The 24,459-nt window shown below is 48.9% G+C and overlaps 1 protein-coding gene across 1 annotated transcript in view; it reads right to left on the bottom strand.

The window, feature by feature from the left end:
• Window positions 1-1,621: 1,621 nt before the first annotated feature.
• The window catches only part of scrib (scribble planar cell polarity protein), a 353,260-nt gene continuing 330,422 nt past the window's right edge, over window positions 1,622-24,459 (bottom strand). Inside the window, 4 exon segments of the mRNA XM_072254338.1 lie at window positions 1,622-2,843; window positions 4,481-4,532; window positions 19,848-19,922; window positions 24,305-24,342. Of these exon segments, the coding sequence (XP_072110439.1) occupies window positions 2,698-2,843; window positions 4,481-4,532; window positions 19,848-19,922; window positions 24,305-24,342 (311 nt within the window). The 3' untranslated portion in view covers window positions 1,622-2,697.

Genomic DNA, 24,459 nt, shown 5'->3' on the forward strand with positions numbered 1-24,459 from the left:
TAATGTGGTAAACTGGATCAGCAAATTTGCCGATGACTCCAGGAATTGGGGTGTAGTTTACAGCAAGGAAGACCATAAAAACTTGCAATAGAATCTGGACTAGCTGGAAAAATGCCAGTGGAGCTTAATGTGGACAGGGTATGGTGTTGCACTTCAGGAAGACAAACCAGGGCAGGGATTAAATGGTGAACGGTAGAGTATTAATTCCTTGAAAGTGGAATTACATCTACATAGGGTTGTGTAGAGAGTTTTTGGCACATTGGCCTTCAAAAATCAATATATTGAGTTCAAGAGTTGGGGCGTTATGTTGAAATTGCATAAAATGTTAGTGAGGCCTAATATGGAGTATTGTGCAGTTGTGGTCACCTACCTACTGGAAAAATATCAATAAAATTGAAAGGGTACAGGAGAAATTTACAAGGATATTGCTGGGACTTGACGACCTGAGTTAGATAATAAGATAAAGGAGCAGAATTAGGCCATTCAGCCCATCAAGTCTGCTCCACCATTCCATCATGGCTGATCCCGGATCCCACTCAACATGAAACAGCTGCCTTCTCACCATATCCTTTGATGGCCTGACCCATCAGGAAACTATCAAGATCCATCTTAAATATATCCACAGAATTGGCCTCTACTGCAGCCTGTGGCAGATTCACGACTCTCTGGCTAAAAAAAATTCCTCCTTACCTCTGTTGTAAAAGGTCAGCCCTCAATATTGAGGCTGTGCATCTAGTTCTAGATATTCCCACCATAGGATACATCCTCTCCACAACCACCCTATCCAGTCCTTTCAACATCAGTAGGTTTCAATGAGATCCCCCTCCCCCCATTCTTATAGTGAGTACAAGCCTAAATTCTCCTTCATTCCGGGAATCATCCTTGTGAAACTCCTCTGGACTCTCTCTAATGACAACACATCCTTTCTGAGATATGGGGCCCAAAACTGTTGACAATACTCCGTGTCGCCTGACTAGTGTCTTGTAGGGAAAGTTATAGAGGAAGTTGAATAAATTAGAACTTACTTCACTGGAATGAGCGAAGATCACCTGTCGGCCTCAACCAACATCTCCTCACAACTTTGCAACAGATTGGAAATGTTTTGTTCTAATTGCGTTCTTTCTTTTGGTTTTTCTTGTTGTTGTGTGTCTATTGCTGTGCGCCTGTGGTGCTGCTGCACGTAGGTTTTTCACTGCACATGTACCTGTGACCATAAGTTCCACCTGCAGCTCTGGACTGGCCAGCAGTGAATCCTCTTCTGTAACTTGTCTTGGTGGATGTCTAGTACATACACTGTGGGCCGAAGGGCCTGTTTCCATTGGGTTTCTCTCTGAGGTTATCGCAGGCTGTTGTGGGAGATTGCTACAAAGTACAGCTGTCTCCGCACCACAGTAATTTATCCCAGCAATTCACGCCCCTTGAGAGGATGCCATTCCACCCAGTGCCTACCCTGAGTACTCCCTGCCTTCTGGACAAACACACACTGAGTTCAGAGGAAGCATGCTCCCTCCCTCTCTACACTTCTAGGTAGCAGTGAACGATGCAACTTCCCTGTCCCAGATGTGACTCAGATGCAATGACGTCTATCAGTCTCAGCGAGGAATGTTGGGACACTAGGACCATTTGTAAAATGAAAGAAACCTTTAATGAACCCTGGAGAACAAAACATGGTTCTTTGGTTGTAGAAAGTTGTTAATCCCAGTATGAGATGAGCTGGCAGCCTCCATTAGTAGCGGCATGGTGCTGCCTGTAGTGTGGTGACTGGGACTACCTTCTGCCCCAGGGATCACAAATTCCACCAGAACTCCTCGTCGCAACCTATAACAGCTGGCACTCGGGCATTCTCCGACGGCCCTGAGTGCTGGCGGCTGAGGGGAGGAAAACTCCTTCACAGGTAATTTCTAACAAATCACCCGGTTAGCAGCGCAAACAAACCTACCCTACACCAGTCTGGGTCTGGTTCTCTACATAAAGCATCAGCACTAAGCCCCTCATCCCTGTGCACCCTGCCAGTGCTCAGAGGGAAGGGGTAACCAGTGAGGGGCGGGCATTCGGCAGTTAGACCCGCCCTTCCCTTGGGGTGAGGCAGGCTCTAACTGCCCCTCACGTAAGGGGTTATTAACCAGGGTTCCCATCACACAGGGTGCTGGGAGGTACTGACCCTCTGACCACGAATGGGTGGGTGGCTTGAGTCACTCCGGTGATCCCTTGGGACGTCTGTGAACACCAGCCGCCGTCAGCCTGGGTTAAAGATGACCCCTCCAGGACTGGAGCTGGAGTCTGAGTCCAGTTACTCCCAGATGGGCGTGGCCACTGGCCACTGACCAATGACCTCATTGGAAGAGTGTGGTCAGGCCTGCCCCCTCCCCTTCCCAAAGACACAAGGCAGGAGCTGGGAACCTCTGTGCCGTCTTTCTCCTCACTAATGCCCAGACACGGGACGTGCCACCACTGACAGGGTCCCGGGACCGGACCCCGGATGGTCCGAGGGACCAAACTACCAGGCAACCTCTGGGCCTCTAAATACCCTCCCAGCCCACCCACCCCCTCATTAAAAACCGTACAAAAATCCTACGGGATTAGTCTCTGCCAGAAATTAATATCCGATTCAGCTAAGAGAGGAAAGAAGAGTCTCTAAGGTGTGGAGCGAGGGAGGGACCCCTCCCCCCACGACCAGCGCCAGCATGGGGCTGCAGCTCACGTGGGGGCGGTGGTCTCCGCCGTCAGTGGGTGGGGTGCTGCTGGCCGTCTCGGGCTGTATGTGGGGACAGAGCCTAGTGCCAGCAGGTTCGATGCAGCCGGCCGATCTCCTCTGTCCTCTCTGTCTTCAGCAAGGCGGGTACCTGGGGGGGGGGGGGAACAGAAGCCATCATCAGATTGGTGGGGTGCAATGATGGTGTAGTGGTTAACACAACACTATCACACACCTTGGGCCTCACAGTTTGGAGTTCAACCCCGGTGTCCCCAGTAAGGAGTCTGTACGTCCTCCCTGTTAATGTGTAGGTTTCCTCCAGGTGCTCTGGTTTCCTCCCACCATCCAAAGACGTACGCACTGGTTAATAGTTAATTGTCACTGTAGATTGTTCTGTGATGAAGTCAGGGCTAAATCGGCGGGTTGCTAAGTGGCACAGCTCATGGAGCAGGCAGGGCCAGCTCTGCACTCTACCTTGAAACAATATGGTACAGAGAGGCTGCACCCCAGGGTTGGGAAGAGGGGCATCTACGGTCAGCTGTAGAGAGGTTGTACCCCCGGGGGGGGGAGAGGGGCGTCTATGGTCAGTTGCTGAGAGGCTGAGGAACAGGGGTGGGGAGAGGGGTGTCTATGGTCAGTTGCTGAGAGGCTGAGGAACAGGGGTGGGGAGAGGGGTGTCTATGGTCAGTTGCTGAGAGGCTGAGGAACAGGGGTGGGGAAAGATGGGGTGGCTGAGATTGCAGAATGTGCTGAGGTATTGATGACAGTGTACTGGATGAAGTCTCTCTCCACACCACGGGTCCATGCACCTGACACACACTCACATACACCCACTGCAGACTCACTCTCACACCCACAATCACACCACAGACTCACTCCCACACCCACAATCACACCACAGACTCACTCTCACACCCACAATCACACCACAGACTCACTCCCACACCCACAATCACACCACAGACACTCTCACACCCACAATCACACCACACACTCACTCCCACACCCACAATCACATCACAGACTCACTCCCACACCCACAATCACACCACAGACTCACTCCCACACCCACAATCACACCACAGACTCACTCTGACACCCACAATCACACCATAGACTCACTCCCACACCCACAAGCACACTGCAGACTCACTCTCACACCCACACACTCACACTGCACACTCACTCCCACACCCACAGACTGCATACTCACTCCCATACCCACACCCTTGTTGTCACACAATCTCTTACACATGCACTCTCACACACACCTACACACTCTCATTGTCTCACATACACACACTCACACAGAAATGCTCTCTCCCTCTCTGTCAAACACACACACACTCATACAAATCATTGCTCTCACACATTGACACCTGCTAACACAGCCACTCTGTGGGGAGGAAACTTTCAGCAGGTTGGCAGTGCGTGGCTGCTCAGTCCAGCACTGGGCAGAACAGAAGAGGTGAAGAAGGAGGAGCAAAGAGATACTGATCCTGGGGTGCCACACCGGTGGGGGTGGGGGCTGTGGGCAAAGGGTGGAGGGAGAGGCAACTGGCGGTGACGGGATGATGGGAGGAGCCAGTTGTGGGTGACAGGAGTGGAGGTGGGAGGATGGAGATGGTGAGGATGTGGGGGGTGAGTGGTGGTGGGAGGGTGCGGGGGCGAGTGGTGATGGGAGGGTGTGGGGGGTGAGTGGTGGTGGTGTGAGGGTACCTGTTGCCATGGTCCCTGTGCGAATGGTGTACCTGAGCCCCCACCCGCCCCACAGAACCCTCCCATCACCTGAGGATCCGGCGTCAGTGATAGGAGTCACTTCATCCAGGAGGTCCGGTGACTGCAAATGGAGAGATATGGAGTTAGAGAGCAGCCCGGTCCATTGACACAGCCAGTAGTGTGATCCATTCTTCTGTCACTACCACCTCCCTCACATTCTGAGGTTCTCAATATTGCCTCTCCCAGAATGACCCTCCCTGGATATCTCCCCTCCCAGTGTGACCCTCCCTCAGTACCTCCCACACTGTGAGTCTCCCTCAGCACCACCCCTCCCTCAGTGTGACTGTCCCTCAGAACCACCCCTCCCACAGCACCAGCTGTACCACACGGTCACACTCTGTCAGTACCACCCCTCCCACAATGTGACCCTCCCTCAGTACCACCACTCCCACAGTGTGACTCTCCCTCGGTACCACCCCTCCCACAGTGTGACCCTCCCTCGGTATCACCCCTCCCACAGTGTGACCCTCCCTCGGTACCAACCCTCCCACAGTGTGACCCTCCCTCGGTACCATCCCTCCCGCAGTGTGACCCTCACTCAGTACCACCACCCACAGTGTGACCCTCCCTCAGTAGCAACCCTCCCACAGTGTGACCCTCACTCGGTACCACCACCCACAGTGTGACCCTCCCTCGGTACCACCCCTCCCACAGTCTGACCCTCCCTCGGTACCGACCCTCCCACAGTGTGACCCACCCTCGGTACCGCCCCTCCCACAGTGTGACCCTCCCTCGGTACCGCCCCTCCCACAGTGTGACCCTCCCTCGGTACCGCCCCTCCCACAGTGTGACCCTCCCCCGGTACCGCCCCTCCCACAGTGTGACCCTCCCCCGGTACCAACCCTCCCACAGTGTGACCCTCCCTCGGTACCACCCCTCCCACAGTGTGACCCTCCCTCGGTACCATCCCTCCCGCAGTGTGACCCTCACTCAGTACCACCACCCACAGTGTGACCCTCCCTCAGTAGCAACCCTCCCACAGTGTGACCCTCACTCGGTACCACCACCCACAGTGTGACCCTCCCTCGGTACCACCCCTCCCACAGTCTGACCCTCCCTCGGTACCGACCCTCCCACAGTGTGACCCTCCCTCGGTACCGACCCTCCCACAGTGTGACCCACCCTCGGTACCCGCCCCTCCCACAGTGTGACCCTCCCTCGGTACCGCCCCTCCCACAGTGTGACTCTCCCTCGGTACCGCCCCTCCCACAGTGTGACCCTCCCCCGGTACCGCCCCTCCCACAGTGTGACCCTCCCCCGGTACCAACCCTCCCACAGTGTGACCCTCCCCCGGTACCAACCCTCCCACAGTGTGACTCTCCCTCGGTACCACCCCTCCCACAGTGTGACCCTCCCTCGGTACCACCCCTCCCACAGTGTGACCCTCCCTCGGTACCACCCCTCCCTCAGTGTGACCCTCCCTCGTACCACCCCTCCCTCAGTGTGACCCTCCCTCGGTACCACCCCTCCCACAGTGTGACCCTCCATTCCTTCTCTACTGCAAGAGCAACTCAGATGTTGACAGCCTTGGTAAACTATCCTCCAATAAGGACAGGTGGACACTGATCTCCCCAAAACCACAGTGCTCTGCCTCCCTGCTCCAGCTCATTATATCATCTCCATACCAAACTCTTCCCGGTGGGATTAGTCGCATTCCCTCGCTCCCTACTGGTGACACATCAATGCTCTGATCACTTTAAGCACCTTCACCAGAACTCCCGTGCAACAACATGCATTTACAGAGCGCCTTCTTTGTCCCACAGCACACCAGGGAAGTGCAGATATGCCAGAGGCCCATGGCAGGACAGGTTTGGTCATATGTGACCATACGTTCAAGGGCTGTGAGGACACGGAGGACACAAGCAGCAAAGTAAGGAAGAAGGCCAGGATGCTCGGCAGGCCAGGTCTGAGACCATGCAGATGGTTAACATTACACCGAACACTACACTTCGGCAATGTTTAAACCTACTCCAAGATCAATCTAACCCTTCCATCCCACATAGACCTTCATTTTTCTTTTGACCATGCGCTTAACTAAGAGTTTTATAGATAGATAGATTCATAGACTAGTACAGCACAGTACAGGCCCTTCGGCCCACAATGTTGTGCCGACCCTCAAACCCTGCCTCCCATATAAGCCCCCACCTTAAATTCCTCCATATACTTGTCTAGTAGTCTCTTAAACTTCACTAGTGTATCTGCCTCCACCACTGACTCAGGCAGTGCATTCCACGCACCAACCACTCTCTGAGTAAAAAACCTTCCTCTAATATCCCCCTTGAACTTCCCACCCCTTACCTTAAAGCCATGTCCTCTTGTATTGAGCAGTGGTGCCCTGGGGAAGAGGCGCTGGCTATCCACTCTATCTATTCCTCTTATTATCTTGTACACCTCTATCATGTCTCCTCTCATCCTCCTTCTCTCAAAAGAGTAAAGCCCTAGCTCCCTTAATCTCTGATCATAATGCATACTTTCTAAACCAGGCAGCATCCTGGTAAATCTCTCCTCTGTACTCTTCCCAATGCTTCCACATCCTTCCTATAGTGAGGTGACCAGAACTGGACACAGTACTCCAAGTGTGGCCTAACCAGAGTTTTATAGAGCTGCATCATTACATCGCGACTCTTAAACTCTGTCCCTCGATTTATGAAAGCTAACACCTCATAAGCTTTCTTAACTACCCTATCCACCTGTGAGGCAACTTTTAGGGATCTGTGGACATGTACCCCCAGATCCCTCTGCTCCTCCACACTACCATTTACTTTGTACTCTGCCTTGGAGTTTGTCCTTCCAAAATGTACCACCTCACACTTCTCCGGGTTGAACTCCATCTGCCACTTCTCAGCCCACTTCTGCATCCTATCAATGTCTCTCTGCAATCTTTGACAATCCTCTACACTATCTACAACACCACCAACCTTTGTGTCGTCTGCAAACTTGCCAACCCACCCTTCTACCCCCACATCCAGGTCGTTAATAAAAATCGCAAAAAGTAGAGGTCCCAAAACAGATCCTTGTGGGACACCACTAGTCACAATCCTCCAATCTGAATGTACTCCCTCCACCACCACCCTCTGCCTTCTGCAGGCAAGCCAATTCTGAATCCACCTGGCCAAACTTCCCTGGATCCCATGCCTTCTAACTTTCTGAGTAAGCCTACCGTGTGGAACCTTCTCAAATGCCTTACTAAAATCCATATAGATCACATCCACTGCACTGCCCTCATCTATATGCCTGGTCACCTCCTCAAAGAACTCTATCAGGCTCTGCCCTTCACAAAGCCATGCTGACTGTCCCTGATCAGACCATGATTCTCTAAATGCCTATAGATCCTATCTCTAAGAATCTTTTCCAACAGCTTTCCCACCACAGACGTAAGGCTCACTGGTCTATAATTACCCGGACTATCCCTACTACCTTTTTTGAACAAGGAGACAACATTCGCCTCCTTCCAATCCTCCGGTACCATTCCCGTGCACAACGAGGACATAAAGATCCTAGCCAGAGGCTCAGCAATCTCTTCTCTCGCCTCGTGGAGCAGCCTGGGGAATATTCCGTCAGGCCCTGGGGACTTATCTGTTCTAATGTAGTTTAACAACTCCTACACCTCCTCTCCCTTAATATCAACATGCTCCAGAACATCAACCTCACTCATATTGTCCTCACCATCATCAAGTTCCGTCTCATTGGTGAATACCGAAGAGAAGTATTCATTGAGGACCCCGCTCACTTCCACAGCCTCCATGCACATCTTCCCACCTTTATCTCTAATCGGTCCTACCTTCACTCCTGTCATCCTTTTTTTCTTCACATAATTGAAGAATGCCTTGGGGTTTTCCTTTACCCTACTCGCCAAGGCCTTCTCATGCCCCCTTCTTGCTCTTCTCAGCCCCTTCTTAAGCTCCTTTCTTGCTTCCCTATATTCCTCAATAGACCCATCTGATCCTTGCTTCCTAAACCTCATGTATGCTGCCTTCTTCCACCTGACTAGATTTTCCACCTCACTTGTCACCCATGGTTCCTTCACCCTACCATTCTTTATTTTCCTCACCGGGACAAATTTATCCCTTACATCCCGCAAGAGATCTCTAAACATCGACCACATGTCCATAGTACATTTCCCTGCAAAAACATCATCCCAATTCACACCCGCAAGTTCTCGCCTTATAGCCTCATAACTTGCCTTTCCCCAATTAAAAATGTTCCTGTCCTCTTTGATTCTATCCTTTTCCATGATAATTATAAAGGCCAGGGAGCGGTGGTCACTGTCCCCCAGATGCTCACCCACTGAGAGATCTGTGACCTGACCCAGTTCATTACCCAGTACTAGATCTAGTATGGCATTCCCCCTGGTCAGCCTGTCCACATACTGTGACAGGAATCCATCCTGGACACACTTAACAAATTCTGCCCCATCTAAACTCTTGGAACTAATCAGTTGCCAATCAATATTCGGGAAGTTAAAGTCACCCATGATAACAACCCTGTTATTTTTGCACCTTTCCAAAATCTGCCTCCCAATCTGCTCCTCTGTATCTCTGCTGCTACCAGGGGGCCTATAGAATACCCCCAATAGAGTAACTGCTCCCTTCCTGTTCCTGCCTTCCACCCATATTGACTCAAAAGAGGATCCTGCTACATTACCCACCCTTTCTGTAGCTGTAATAGTATCCCTGACCAGTAATGCCACCCCTCCTCCCCTTTTTCCGCCCTCTCTATCTCTTTTAAAGCACTGAAATCCAGGAATATTGAGAATCCATTCCTGCCCTGGTGCCAGCCAAGTCTCTATAATGGCCACCACATCATAATTCCATGTATGTACCCAAGCTCTCAGTTCATCACCTTTGTTCCTGATGCTTCTTGCATTGAGGTACACACATTTCAGCCCTTCTACCTTACTGTCTTTACACCGTTTCTAATTATGCCCCTTGCATTAGCAATTTCCTCTCTGGGGAAGTCTCTGGCTGTCCACTCAATTTATGTCTCTTATCATCTTGTATACCTCTATCAAGTCACCTCTCAACCTCTTTCACTCCACTGAAGCCTTAGCTTGCTCTATCTATCCTCATAAGACACGCTTTCTAATCCAGGCAGCGGCCTGGTAGATCTTGAAGGGTTGAAAGGACCAGATAAGGTGGATGTGGAGAGGATGTTTGCGATGGTGGGCTGTCCAGAACTAGAGGGGACAATCTCAAAATTGAAGGGTGACCCTTTAGAATGGAGCTAAGGAGGATTTTTTTTAGCCAGAGGGCGGTGAATCTGTGGAATGCTCTGCCACAGACAGCTGCAGAGACCAAGACCTTGGGTATAGAGTACTTGAAGTGAAAATTGATAGTTTCCTGATCGGTCAGGGCATGAAAGGTTATGGCAAGAAGGCAGGTGTACGGGGTTGAGTGCGATCTGGGATCAGCCATGATGGAATGGCGGAGCAGACTCGATAAACTGAATGGCCCAATTCTGCTCCCGTGTCTTATGGTCTTAAATCTCTGCATCTCTCCAAAGCTTCCACATCCTTCCTATAGTGAAATGAGCAGGGACAATAATGAACAGTACTGCTCTTTTTCCCAGGGTAAGGGAAAGTGGTTAGAAACGTAGAAAACCTTCAGCACAATATGGGCCCTTCAGCCCACAAAGCTGTGCCGAATATGTCCTTACCTGCATCCTAGAGTGCTTAAGGAAGTAGCCCAAGAAATAGTGGATGCATTAGTGATAATTTTTCAAAACTCGTTAGATTCTGGACTAGTTCCTGAGGATTGGAGGGTGGCTAATGTAACCCCACTTTTTAAAAAAGGAGGGAGAGAGAAACCGGGGAATTATAGACCGGTTAGCCTAACGTCGGTGGTGGGGAAACTGCTGGAGTCAGTTATCAAGGATGTGATAACAGCACATTTGGAAAGCGGTGAAATCATCGGACAAAGTCAGCATGGATTTGTGAAGGGAAAATCATGTCTGACGAATCTCATTGAATTTTTTGAGGATGTAACTAGTAGAGTGGATAGGAGAGAGCCAGTGGATGTGGTATATTTGGATTTTCAAAAGGCTTTTGACAAGGTCCCACACAGGAGATTAGTGTGCAAACTTAAAGCACATGGTATTGGGGGTAAGGTATTGATATGGATGGACAATTGGTTAGCAGACAGGAAGCAAAGAGTGGGAATAAACAGGACCTTTTCAGAATGGCAGGCGGTGAATAGTGGGGTACCGCAAGGCTCAGTGCTGGGACCCCAGTTATTTACAATATATATTAATGACTTGGATGAGGGAATTAAATGCAGCATCTCCAAGTTTGCGGATGACACGAAGCTGGGTGGCAGTGTTAGCTGTGAGGAGGATGCTAAGAGGATGCAGAGTGATTTGGATAGGTTGGGTGAGTGGGCAAATTCATGGCAGATGCAATTTAATGTGGATAAATGTGAAGTTATCCACTTTGGTGGCAAAAATAGGAAAACAGATTATTATCTGAATGGTGGCCGATTAGGAAAAGGGGAGGTGCAACAAGACCTGGGTGTCATTATACACCAGTCATTGAAAGTGGGCATGCAGGTACAGCAGGCGGTGAAAAAGGCGAATGGTATGCTGGCACTTATAGCGAGAGGATTTGAGTACAGGAGCAGGGAGGTACTACTGCAGTTGTACAAGGCCTTGGTGAGACCACACCTGGAGTATTGTGTGCAGTTTTGGTCCCCTAATCTGAGGAAAGACATCCTTGCCATAGAGGGAGTACAAAGAAGGTTCACCAGATTGATTCCTGGGATGGCAGGACTTTCATATGAAGAAAGACTGGATGAACTGGGCTGGTACTCGTTGGAATTTAGAAGATTGAGGGGGGATCTGATTGAAACGTATAAAATCCTAAAGGGATTGGACAGGCTAGATGCAGGAAGATTGTTCCCGATGTTGGGGAAGTCCAGAACAAGGGGTCACAGTTTGAGGATAAAGGGGAAGCCTTTTAGGACCGAGATTAGGAAAAACTTCTTCACACAGAGAGTGGTGAATCTGTGGAATTCTCTGCCACAGGAAACAGTTGAGGCCAGTTCATTGGCTATATTTAAGAGGGAGTTAGATATGGCCCTTGTGGCTACGGGGGTCAGGGGGTATGGAGGGAAGGCTGGGGCGGGGTTCTGAGTTGGATGATCAGCCATGATCATAATAAATGGCGGTGCAGGCTCGAAGGGCCGAATGGCCTACTCCTGCACCTATTTTCTATGTTTTCTATGTTTCTACCTGAGAAATTACCTAGGGTTACCCGTAGCCCTCTATTTTACTAAGCTCCATGTACCTATACAGGAGTCTCATAAAAGACCTGATTGTATCCGCCTCCACCACCATCACCAGCAGTCCATTCCATGCACTCACCACTCTCTGAGTAAAAACCTACCCTGACATCTCCTCTGTACCTACTCCCCAGCACCTTAAAACTGTGCCCTCTTGTGTTAGCCATTTCAGCCCTGGGAAAAAGCCTCTGACTATCCACATGATCAATGCCTCTCATCATCAGTTACCCCTGCTTATACTGTTAAAACCGAACCTTCTCTCCAGGCTGACTCTGTGCAAAGTTTTTACTATCTTCCAACTCTCTTGTCACCAGTTCTTTCACACAGCAGGACAGCTAATGCACGATTCTTAGCAGTGTGGAGGAACAGAGGATCTTGGCACCCATGTCCATAGATCGCTCCGAGTTGCTGTGCAAGTCGATAGGGTGTTAAGGAGGTGTATGGTGTGCTGCCTTCATTAGTTAGGGAGGTGAGTTCAAGAGCTGTGAGGTAACGTAGCAGCTGCATAAAACCCTGGTTAGACCACACTAGGAATATTGTGTTCAATTCGGATCACATCATAAAAACGATGTGGAGGCTTTAGAGAGAGAGCAGAGGAGATTTACCAAGATGTGGCCTGGATTAGAGCACATGTATTATGATGATAGATTGGGCAAGCTTGGGCTTTTCTGCTTGGAATGAAAGAGGATGAGAAGCAACACGATAAAGTGTACAAGATGATAACAGAATTAGCCAGAGACGTTCTCCACAAGGTGGAAAAGTTAATTTTAAGGTGATTGAAGGAAGGTATACAGGGGGATGCAGAGATAATTTTTATTTTACAATGTGGTGAGTGTGTTCTGCCTCCTCAAATAACTACCACTGGGGGGCATAATTTTAAAGTAATTGGAAAAAAAGTATAGGGCTAATGTCATAAGTAAGTTTTTTTTTACACATAGAGTTGTGGATGTGTGTCCAAACTTGCCCCACACATCTCTTTTGTACACTCCTCTCAGCAGAAATGCTTACCAGACATTTTGACGCTGGGAAAAAGATACTGCCTGTCTACACTGTCCCTTCCTCTCACAGTCTGATAAGCCTCCATCAGATCTCTCCTCAGCCTCTGCCACTCCAGAGTCCACTGTCCAGGAGTCTCTTTAAAGACCCTGTTGTATCCACCTCCATCACCGTTGCCAGCAGCCCATTCCACACACTCACCACTCTCTGCGTAAAAAAAACTTACCCCTGACATATCTCCTGTACCTACTTCCAAACACCTTAAAACTGTGCCCTCTCGTGCTAGCCATTTCAGCCCTGGGAAAAAGCCTCTGACTATCCACATGATCAATGCCTCTCATCATCTTACACACTTCTCATCCTCCATTGCTCCGAGGAAAAAAAGGCCGAGTTCACTCAACCTGTTTTCATAAGGCATGCTCCCCAATCCAGACAACATCCTTGTAAGTCTCCTCTGCACCCTTTCTATGGTTTCCACATCCTTCCTTTAGTGAAGCGACCAGAAATGAGCACATTTAGACATTAGTCTGTATTTTTGTTCCTTTTACCAAGATGCATTGTCATACATTTCCCAAGACTGTATTCCATTTGCCACTTTTTTGCCCATTCTTCCAATTTGTCTAAGTCCTGCTGCAATCACATTGTTTACTCTGCAGTACCTACCCCTCCACCTATCTTCATATCATCCACAAACTTTGCCACAAAATCATCAATTCCATGATCAAAATCACGGATAAACAATGTGAAAAGTAGTGGTCCCAATACTGTCCCCTGAGATACACCATTTGACACTGGCAGCCAAGCAGAAAAGGCCCCCTTTATTCACACTCACTGCCTCCTGCCTGTCAGCCAATCCTATATCCATGCCAGTATCTTTCCTGAAATGCCATAGGTCTTTTTCTTGTTAAGCAGCCTCATGTGTGGCAACTTATCAAACGCCTTCTGAAAATCCAGGTAAATGACATCCACTGCTTCTCCTTTGTCCACTCTGCTGGTTAGTTCCTTAAAGAACTCCAACAGACTTGTCAGGCAAGATTTCCCTAAACAGAAACCATGCTGATTTTGACTTATTTTATCATTAGTATCCTGAGACCTCATCCTTAATTATAGACAACACCTTCCCAGCCACTGAAGTTAGGCTAACTGGCTTATAATTTCCTTTCAACACACATAAAAGTTGCTGGTGAACGCAGCAGGCCAGGCAGCATCTCTAGGAAGAGGTGCAGTCGACGTTTCAGGCCGAGACCCTTCGTCAGGACTCCTGACGAAGGGTCTCGGCCTGAAACGTCGACTGCACCTCTTCCTAGAGATGCTGCCTGGCCTGCTGCGTTCACCAGCAACTTTTATGTGTGTTGCTTGAATTTCCAGCATCTGCAGAATTCCTGTTGTTTGCGTTATAATTTCCTTTCTTTTGTTTTCTACCCTTCATAAAGAGTGGAGTGACATTTGCAATTTCCCAGTCCTCCAGGGTCATGCCAGAATCAAATGATTCTTGAAAGATCATGACCAGTGCATCTGTTATCTCTTCAGCAACCTCTCTCAGGACTCTGGGGTGTAGTTCATCTGGTCTAAGTGACTTACCCACCTAAAGTCCTTTCTGTTTGCCTAGCACTTTTTCCTTTGTAATAGCAACTGCACTGACTCCTGCTCCCCGACACTCACGGACCTCTGGCACACTGCTAGTGAAGACAGATGCAAAGTACCCATTATGTTCAGCTGCCCTCGCCACCTCACTACCTCACCAGCATCATTTCCAGTCTTCAAATATCACCCTTCACTTCACTGTTACTTCTTACATAACTGAAAAATGTTATAGTATTCTACCTTTACATCACTAGCCTCATATTTCATCTTTTCCCTTCTTATGGCTTTTTAGTTGCCTTTTGTTGGATTTTAAAACTTCCCAATCACCCAAATTCCCTTGCACTTTTGCTAACTTTATGCCCTTTCATTGGCTTCTATGCAGTCCTTAACTTCCCTTGTCAGCCCTACTCTTCCCTACTCTTGCCATTTGAGAACTTCGTCTGTGGCACATATCTATCCTGCGCCTTCTGAACAATTCCAAGAAACTTCATCCACCACTCCTTTGACGTCATACCTGCAACTATCATCCTCCAATCCACCTGGGCAAGTTCCTTTCTCATGCCTCTGTAATTGCCTTTATTCCAATGCAATACTGATAGAAGTCCATAAGACATGGGAGTAGAATTAGGCCAGTTGGCTCATCGAGTCTACTCCGCCATTCAATCATGGCGGATCCTTTTTTTTCTCCTCCTCAGCCCCACTCCCCATAACCTTTGATGCAGCATACAATCAAGAACCTATCAAAATTTGCCTTAAATACACCCAACAACCTGGCCTCCACAGCTGCCTGTGGTAATAAATTCCACAAACTCACCACACATTTGCTAAAGAAATTTTTCCACATCTCTGTTTTAAATGGACACCCCTCTTTTCTGAGGCTGTGCCTCTTGTCCTAGATTCCCCACCAAGGGAAACATCCTTTCCACATCTACTCTGTCTAGGCCTTTCAACATTCGAAAGGTTTCAATGACATCCCCTTTCATCCTTCCAAATTCCAGTAAATACAGACCCAGAGCTATCAAATCGTCCTTGTGTGATAACCCATTCATTCCCAGAATCATCTTTATGAACCACCTCTGAACCTTCTCCAACGCCAAAACATCTGTTCTTAGATGAGGAGCCCAGAACTCTTCACAATACTCAAGCTGAGGCCTCACCGGTGCCTTATAATGCCTCACCATCACATACATGCTTGTGTATTCCAGACCTCTTGAAATGAATGGCAACACTGCATTTGCCTTTCTCACCACTGATTCTACATGAAAGTTAACCTTTATTGTGTTCTGCACAAAGACTCCCAAGTCTCTTGGCATCTCAGATTATTGGATTCTCTCCCCTTTTAGAAAATAGTCTCCACATTTATTTCTTCTACCAAAGTGCATGACCATGCATTTTCCAACATTGTATTTCATTTGCCACTTTCTTGCCCGTGCTCCTAATTTGTCTAAGTCCTTCTGCAGCTGACCTGTTGCCAATATAAAAACACAATACATAAAACAAGCAGACATGGTCAAGAGGTTTAGTTGTTGTTCAAAGTGGTCCCAACACCAATCCCTGCAGAACAGAGCCTCTGGCAATGAACTTTGCATCATCAATGGGGATGGGGGAGATTCCAGAGGATTGGAGGGTTGCTTATTAAAGAAAGGGAGTAGAGACAGCTCAGGAAATTATAGACCAGTGAGTCTTACTTCAGTGGTTGGTAAGTTGATGGAATAGACCCTGAGAAGCAGGACTTATGAGCATTTGGAGAGGCATAATATGATTAGGAATAGTCAGCATGACTTTGTCAAAGGCAGGTCGTGCCTTACGAGCCTGACCGAATTTTTTGAGGATGTGACTAAACACACTGATGAAGATAGAGCTGTAGATGTACTGTATATGGATTTCAGCAAGTCAGTGTGGGTGGAAGTCAGAAACAGGAAAGGGGCAGTGACTTTACTGGGTGTTTTTATAGACCCCCCAATAGTAACAGGGATACTGAGGAGCAAATAGGGAGGAACATTCTGGAATGGTGCAATAACAATAGGGTTGCTGTTATGGGAGATTTTAACTTTCCAAATACTGACTGGCATCAACTTAGCACGAGGGGTTTAAATAGGGTGGAGCTTGTTAGGGGTGTTCAGGAAGGTTTCCTGATGCAATATGTCGGTAAGAGGAGAGGCATTGGGAAATGAACCTGATCAGATGTCAGATCTCTGATCTCTCAGTGGGAGAGCATTTTAGAGGTAGTGGCCACAACTCGATCTCCTTCACCGTAGTGCTGGAGAGGAATAGGAGCAGATAATTTGGGAAAACATTTAATTGGGGTAGGGGGAAATATGATGCTATTAAGCAGGAACTTGGAAGCATAAATTGGGAGCAGATGTTCTCAGGGAGATGTACAGCAGAAATGCGGCAAACGATCAGGGCACATTTGCATGGAGTTTTGCATAGGTATGTTCCACTGAGGCAAGGAAAGGATAGTAGAGTTAAAGAAGCATGGTATACAAAGGATATAGAAAATCTAGTTGAAAAGAAAAGCTTACGAAAGGTTCAAGAAACTAGATACTGTTAGAGCTCTAGAAAATTACAAGCTAGGAAGCTGAAGAGTGGAATTAGGAGAGCCAGAAGGGGCCATGAGAAGACCTTGGTGAGCAGGATTGAGGAAAACCTCAAGGCATTCTACAAGTATGTGAAGAGCAAGAGGATAAACCATGTGAGAACAGGAAAAATCAGGTGTGATAGTGGAAACGTGTGCTTTTTCCTTCAGTATTCACCAGCGAAAAGGACCTTGGCAATTGTGAGGATGACTTACAGTGGACTGAAACGGTTCAGCACATAGACATTAAGAAAGAGGGTGTGCTGGAGATTTTGAAAAGCATTAAGTTAGATAAGTCACTGAGATCGGATGAGATATATCCTACGCTACTGTGGGAAGCAATGGAGGAGATTGCTGAGCATCTTGCGATGACCTTTGCGTCACCAACAGGGTCAGGAGAAGCACCGGAGGATTGCGGATTGCAGGGTTGCAAATGTTGTTCCCTTGTTCAAGAACGGGAGTAGAGATAATCCATGAAATTATAGACCAGTGAGTCTGACTTCAGTGGTGGGCAGGTTGTAGGAAAAGATCCTGAGAAGCAGGATCTATGACCATTTGGAGAGATGTAATCTGATTAGGGATAGTGAGCATGACTTTGTCAAGAGCAGGTCCTGCCTCACGAGCCTGATTCCATTCTTTGAGGATGTAACAGAACACGTTGATGAGGGTAGAGCAGTGGATGTAGAGTGTATGGATTTCAGTAAGGCATTTGATAAGGTTCCCCATGCAAGGCTCCTTCAGAAAGTAAGGAGACATGGGATCCAAGGAGACCTTGCTTTGTGGATCCAGAATTGGCTTGCCAACAGAAGGCAAAGGGTGGTTGTAGATGGTCCGTATTCTGCCTGGAAGTCAGTGACCAGTGGTGTTGCAAATGGATCTGTTTGGGCCCCTCCTCTTTGTGATTTTTATAAATGACCTGGATGAGGAAGTGGTGGGAAGGGTTAGTAAGTTTGCTGATGACACAAATGTTGGAGGTGTTGTGGATAGTCAGGAGGGTTGTCAGAGGTTACAGCGCGACATTGATAAGATGCAGAACTGGGCTGAGAAGTGGCAGATGGACTTCAACCCAGATAAGTGTGAAGTGGTTCATTTTGGTAGGTTCAATTTGAAGAAAGAATATAATATAAATGGTAAGACTCTTGTCAGTGTGGAGGATCTGAGAGATCTTGGGGTCTGTGTCAGTTGCCTGGATTGGAAGGCGTACGTTATGAAAATAGGTTGAGTGTACTTGGCCTTTTCTCCTTGAAGCGATGGAGGATGAGGGTGATAGAGGTGTACAAGATGATGAGGGGCATTGATCGTGTGGATAGTCAGAGGCTTTTTCCCAGGGCTGAAATGGCTAACATGAGGGAGCCAGTTTTAAGGTGCTTGGAAATAAGTACCAAGAGGATGTCAGGGGTAGGATTTTCTCACAGAGTGGTGGGTGCGTGGAATGCACTGCTGGCGGCGGTAGTGAAAGCGGATACAATAGGGTCTTTTAAGAGTCTCTTAGATAGGTACAAAGAGCTTAGAAAAATAGAGGGTTATGCACTAGGGAAATTCTAGGCAGGTTCTATAGTAGGTTACATGGTCGGCACAACATAGTGGGCCAAAGGGCCTGTAATGTGCTGTAAATTTCTATGTTCTATGTTGATTCAGTGGAATCTGGTGTGGTCTCCTGCTGTTGTAGCCTATCCACTTCAAGTTTTGATGTGTTGTGCGTTCAGAGATGCCTTTCTGCACACCACAGTTGTAACGTGTGGTTATTTGAGTGACTGTCTCCCTACTGTCAGCCTGAACCAGACTGGCCAATTCTCCTCTGACATCTCTCATTAACAAGGCATTTGCGCCCAGACACTCACTGAATGTTTTTTGTTTCTTGCACAATTCTCTATAAACACTAGAGACTGTTGTGCATGAAAATCCCAGGAGCTCAGCAGTTCATGAGGCAGATCATCCTATCTGGTACATTCCACAAAGTCACTTAAATCACATTTTTTTTTCCCATTCTGATGTTTGAGCTGAACAACAACTAAACCTCTTGACCACGTCTGCATGCTTTTATGTATTGAGCTACATTTATGTGATTGGCTGATTAGATATTTGCATTAATAAAGGGTCACTGAGCCTACTTCCTGCTGTTTCCTTTGGCAACCTTCTGCACAGTGCACACCACCACCCATCTTCGTACTGTCTGCACTTACTAACCCACCCATCTGCATTTTCATCCAGGCCAATTACAGATATCACAAACACCAGAGGTCCCAGGACAGACCCCTGTGGAACACCACTGGTCACAGACCACCAGCTAGAATAATTAGCTTAACTGCTCACAGGGGTGTAATTAGTGCTGACTAATTGCGCTGATAGGGCCTGTTACTCTGTTGTATCTTGGAATAAATAAGAAAGTCCTATCAATTCCTATGCTTTGTCTTCTACGGGCAAACCAATACCATGCATCTTAATCTTCTGGATAAGCCTCCCATGAGGGAAGTTGTGAAATACCTTACTAAAATCCACACCATCAATCATTTTAACTGGTGGTAAAGAAGACTGGAGTGACAGCAGAGTGGGGAATTGATGGCTTCGAGCTGAGCAACTGGTGCCATGCTTCCTGATGAGGTGAGAAGCTGAGTGGAGGTAAATGTGAACGATGCCACATCAGAGATGACGCCGGGAAAAGACATTGCTGCTTGACGCCTGTCACAGCCTGGAAGTGTCTCACTATCACCCAAACTTTCTGAGTTGCTGGCCCTCAGAAACCGCTGAACACAACACTGACAAGCACATGCCAACTCCACCGAGGGGTTGGGATGGGGAACCGAGGGGAACACAATCAGGGCTGTGAGCCAAAACCCACTCAGCATGCTCGCCCTCCACAGCCAACAGAAGCAATGCACCATCCACAGCATGGCCTGGCCCGGGAAGCACACTGGCACTGAGGCAATCAGCATGCAGCCGGTACCTGGATTTCGTAAACCGGTTTGGAGGATGGGATAGCTGCAAACTGCCGGTAATCAAACTTCTTGTCTGACCAGGACTGTAGGGTACAGTAAAGAGGTGTGAGAAACAACCGACACTCAGGGGAGTAGGGGGACAGCACATAGAGGGAGGTCTGAGCGTATGAGTGCACGCACATACACAGACAGGGGTATGTGCACTGTGCATGGGAGCAGATATACAAACACAAGGGCACGTGCATGCACAGGTCAGGTGTGTGCACATACACATGCACGCACGCACACACGGAGGACTGATCGTACAGGAAAGTGCAGAAATTAAAGATGATGGGATTTTAGTGGAAACTGAACACACAAGCAACAGAATGGCAGGAAACAGGAAGAAATCCAGGACAGGGGAGAGAGCAATGGCACGGAACAGAGCAGAGTAGGAGCAAGACACACACACACACACACTCTCAAACACACTCATACACACACTCATACACTCTCAAACACACACACACACTCTCATACACGCACTCTCAAACACACACACACACACTCTCAAACTCACACTCTCAAACACACACACATTCACACACTCTCAAACACTCTCACACACACACTCATACACTCTCAAACACACACACACACACTCTCAAACTCACACCCTCAAACACACTCACACACACACACTCTCATACACTCTCAAACTCAGACACACACATACTCTCATACACACACTCTCAAACACACTCACACACACACTCATACACTCTCAAACTCACACACACACACTCTCATACACGCACTCTCAAACACACTCACACACACACTCATACACTCTCAAACACACACACACACTCATACACGCACTCTCACACACACACACTCATACACTCTCAAACACACACACACACACACACACACTCTCAAACTCACACTCTCAAACACACACACACACACTCTCAAACACACACACACACACTCTCATACACTCTCAAGCACACACACACACACACTCTCATACACGCACTCTCAAACACACACACACACTCTCAAACTCACTCTCAAACACACTTTCACACACACACATTCACACACACTCAAGCACTCTCACACTCACACACACTCATACACTCTCAAACACACTCACACTCTCAAACACACTCACACACACACACTCTCATACACTCTCAAACTCACACACACTCTCAAACACACTCACACACACACTCATACACTCTCAAACACACTCACACACACACACTCTCATACACGCACTCTCAAACACACACACACTCATACACTCTCAAACACACACACAAACTCACACTCTCACACACACACACTCTCATACACTCTCAATCTCACACACACATACTCTCAAACACACTCACACACACACTCATACACTCTCAAACTCACACACACACACTCTCATACACGCACTCTCAAACACATTCACACACACACTCATACACTCTCAAACACACACACACACTCACACTCTCATACACGCACTCTCAAACACACACACACTCATACACTCTCAAACACACACACAAACTCACACTCTCAAACACACACACACACTCCCATACACTCTCAAACTCACACACACACACTCTCATACACGCACTCTCAAACACATTCACACACACACTCATACACTCTCAAACACACACACACACACACTCACACTCTCATACACGCACTCTCAAACACACACACACACTCATACACTCTCAAACACACACACAAACTCACACTCTCAAACACACACACACACTCTCATACACTCTCAAACTCACACACACACACTCTCATACACGCACTCTCAAACACACTCACACACACACTCATACACTCTCAAACACACACACACACTCTCATACACGCACTCTCAAACACACTCACACACACACTCATACACTCTGAAACACACACACACACACTCTCATACACTCTCAAACTCACACACATTCATACATTCTCAAATGCACACTCACACACGAACTCACTCTCTCAAACACACACTCTCACTCTCAAACACACTCATACACTCTCACAACACACTCTCCACACTCAAGATACATACTCTCACACACACTCACATATACACACACACCTACACTCACACACATACATACACTCACAATGACACTCACACACACATAAACACACACACACTCACCAGAGGAAGCAGAAAATTGTGAACACAGGGTGCAAGGTTGGGGGGGGGGCAGAATGCAAGTCACGGGGAGCCAGCTGCAGTGGGATAGGGAATGCAGGGAACAGGGGTGAAAGAGAGAGTGCAGGAAGAGAAAGCACATACAGAGCACGTAAAGAGTATGGGAGGACAGAGGCAGCGAGGGAAGAAAGCATGGAGAGAACAGGGACACAGGGCGTGGGCAGAGGAGGAGAGAGATGTGAATGGAGCTCAGATAGAGGGTGAAGAGAGAGTACAGGTAATGAAGAGGAGAGAGCATGTGGAAAGAGAATGGGGAGAGCTCGGAGAGAGCGTGGGAAACAAGGGCAGGGGACGCAAAGGGGAGAAAGTGGGACACGAAGGGGGAGACAGCGGGGAAGACAAGGGGTTGAGAATGAGGAGTGGAGGAGCCAGAGAGTGCGGGGATTGGAGGCAAAATACTGGGGTGCAAAAGGGAGAGAGCAGGAAGAGAAAGGGGAGAGAGAGGGGAGCGGAAGTGGGACAGAGCGGGAAGCAAATGTGGGAGAGCACGGAGTGAATGTGGGAGAGCACAGGGAGCGAATATGGGAGAGCACAGGGAGCGACGGGGAGTGAGGAGGAAGCAAAAGGGGAGAGAGGAGGAAGCAAAATGGGCAGTGCTGGGAGTAAAAGGGGGAGAGAGGATGAAGCAAATGGGGCAAAGAGTTGGGAGTGAACTGGTAGCAAAAGTGTGAGAGAGGAGTAAACAAAAGATGGCGAGTGTGGGGAGCAAAAGGGGAGAGCAGAGGGAGCATGACGTGGAAAGAGTGGGGAGTGAAAGGGCAGCAGGCAGTGGAGAGGAGGAAGAGTGGGAGCCAGGGAGAGAGAATGTGGGAAGTGTGGAGGAGGGAGTGGGGTCAGCTTGAGGACAGACTCAGTGGGTGGGGTGGGGTATAGGATTTAGGAAGTGGAGTTGTAGTGCTAGGTCGTGTGGACATTTGGGGTACGATACTGGGAGGGTAAATCACATGTCGGAGCAGGATTGTGGTGGGAGATGGGGAGATGTGTGGAGAACAGTGAACATACTAGGCCCTAAAATATTGTATATGAGGTTGAGGGGAGGCGGAGTGGAGTAGGGTAGGGAGGTGACAGAAGAGAACAGAGGTGAGGTGGAAGGAGTGGTGCGGGAGAGTGTTAACCAGGGGAGGGGAGGGAAGGGAGAGGTGGTGGAAGAGAGGAGAGGGGAGAGGAGCGGTAGGGAGGGTGGAGAAGGTAGAAGGGAGGAGAGGAGTGGGAAGGGGAGAAGAGAGAGGCAAGGGGAGGAAGGGAGTGGGGGGGAGGAAGGTGAGGGCATGGGAGGGGAGTGAGGGCAAGGTGTGGGGAGAGGAGTTGGGGCAAGGGGTGGGAAGGAGAGGAGAGAGATGGGGAGGGGACAGAGGAGAAGGGAAGGTGGAAGAGAGGAAAAGGGTGGAGAAGTTGTTTTTTCCTGTGATCACACGACCCTCTTGGACATTAATAGTGTGAAATGCTGCAAGTCCAATTCATTAGCTGATTGGCGAACGGCGGGGGAGCTGCGTAGCTTGGTCGTAAAGAGTACTAGGCCTCAAGCCGCTGTGTTGCCTGTTTGCAGCAGCTCAGGGAAGGTGTCAGAATTGGGTACTCTACCGGAGTGCCAGAGGTGGTGTGGCATTGGGTTAGGGTTAGAGAAGAGAGGGGTGAATGGTGAGGAAAGGGGGAGAAGGTGAAGGTGGAAAAGAGGAGAGGGGAGGGGATGGTAGGGGGAGGGGAGGGGATGGTAGGGGGAGGGGAGGGGATGGTAGGGGGAGGGGAGGGGATGGGATGGTAGGAAGAGGAGAGGGGAGGGTAGGGGAGGGAAAGGTGGAAAGGAGGAGAAGGGGGGAGAAGGGTGAAGGGAAGGGGCAAGGGAGGACAGAGGTGGAGAGGAGTGGGGAGGGGAGAGGAATGTGCAAGGGAAGAGGGGGTGGTGTGGAGAAGGTGGAAGGGAGAAGAGAGATGGAGAAGGGAGGGGAAGGTGTAAGAGAAGAGGGTGGAGAGGGGAGAAGAGGGTGGAGAGGGGAGAAGAGGGTGGAGAGGGGAGAAGAGGGTGGAGAAGGGAGAAGAGGGTGGAGAAGGGAGAAGAGGGTGGAGAGGGGAGTGGATGGTAAGGTGGAAGGGAGGAGAAGGGTGGAGAGGGAGAGGAAGTAATGGAGAACAGAAAGGATGGGGAGGGGAGGACAGAACAACAGAGAACTGTGGACCATCCAACACCAGAAGCAGTTGCCCTCGGTACACTAACAAAGACCGACTCACCAGTCTCCCAGGAGAGGTCACACTGCGAGGACTGTGATCTGAAACACAAAACAGTGGGAGGAGGTTACACAGGGAACGGAAGCTGGCGAAGGGAAGTCCCAACCACCACCTATGGTTCAAGGGTTATGATATGGGAGGGGGTGGGAGGATCCAGT

Source organism: Mobula birostris, chromosome 3 (genome assembly GCF_030028105.1).
Source record: "Mobula birostris isolate sMobBir1 chromosome 3, sMobBir1.hap1, whole genome shotgun sequence".
NCBI classification, from domain to species: domain Eukaryota; kingdom Metazoa; phylum Chordata; class Chondrichthyes; order Myliobatiformes; family Myliobatidae; genus Mobula; species Mobula birostris.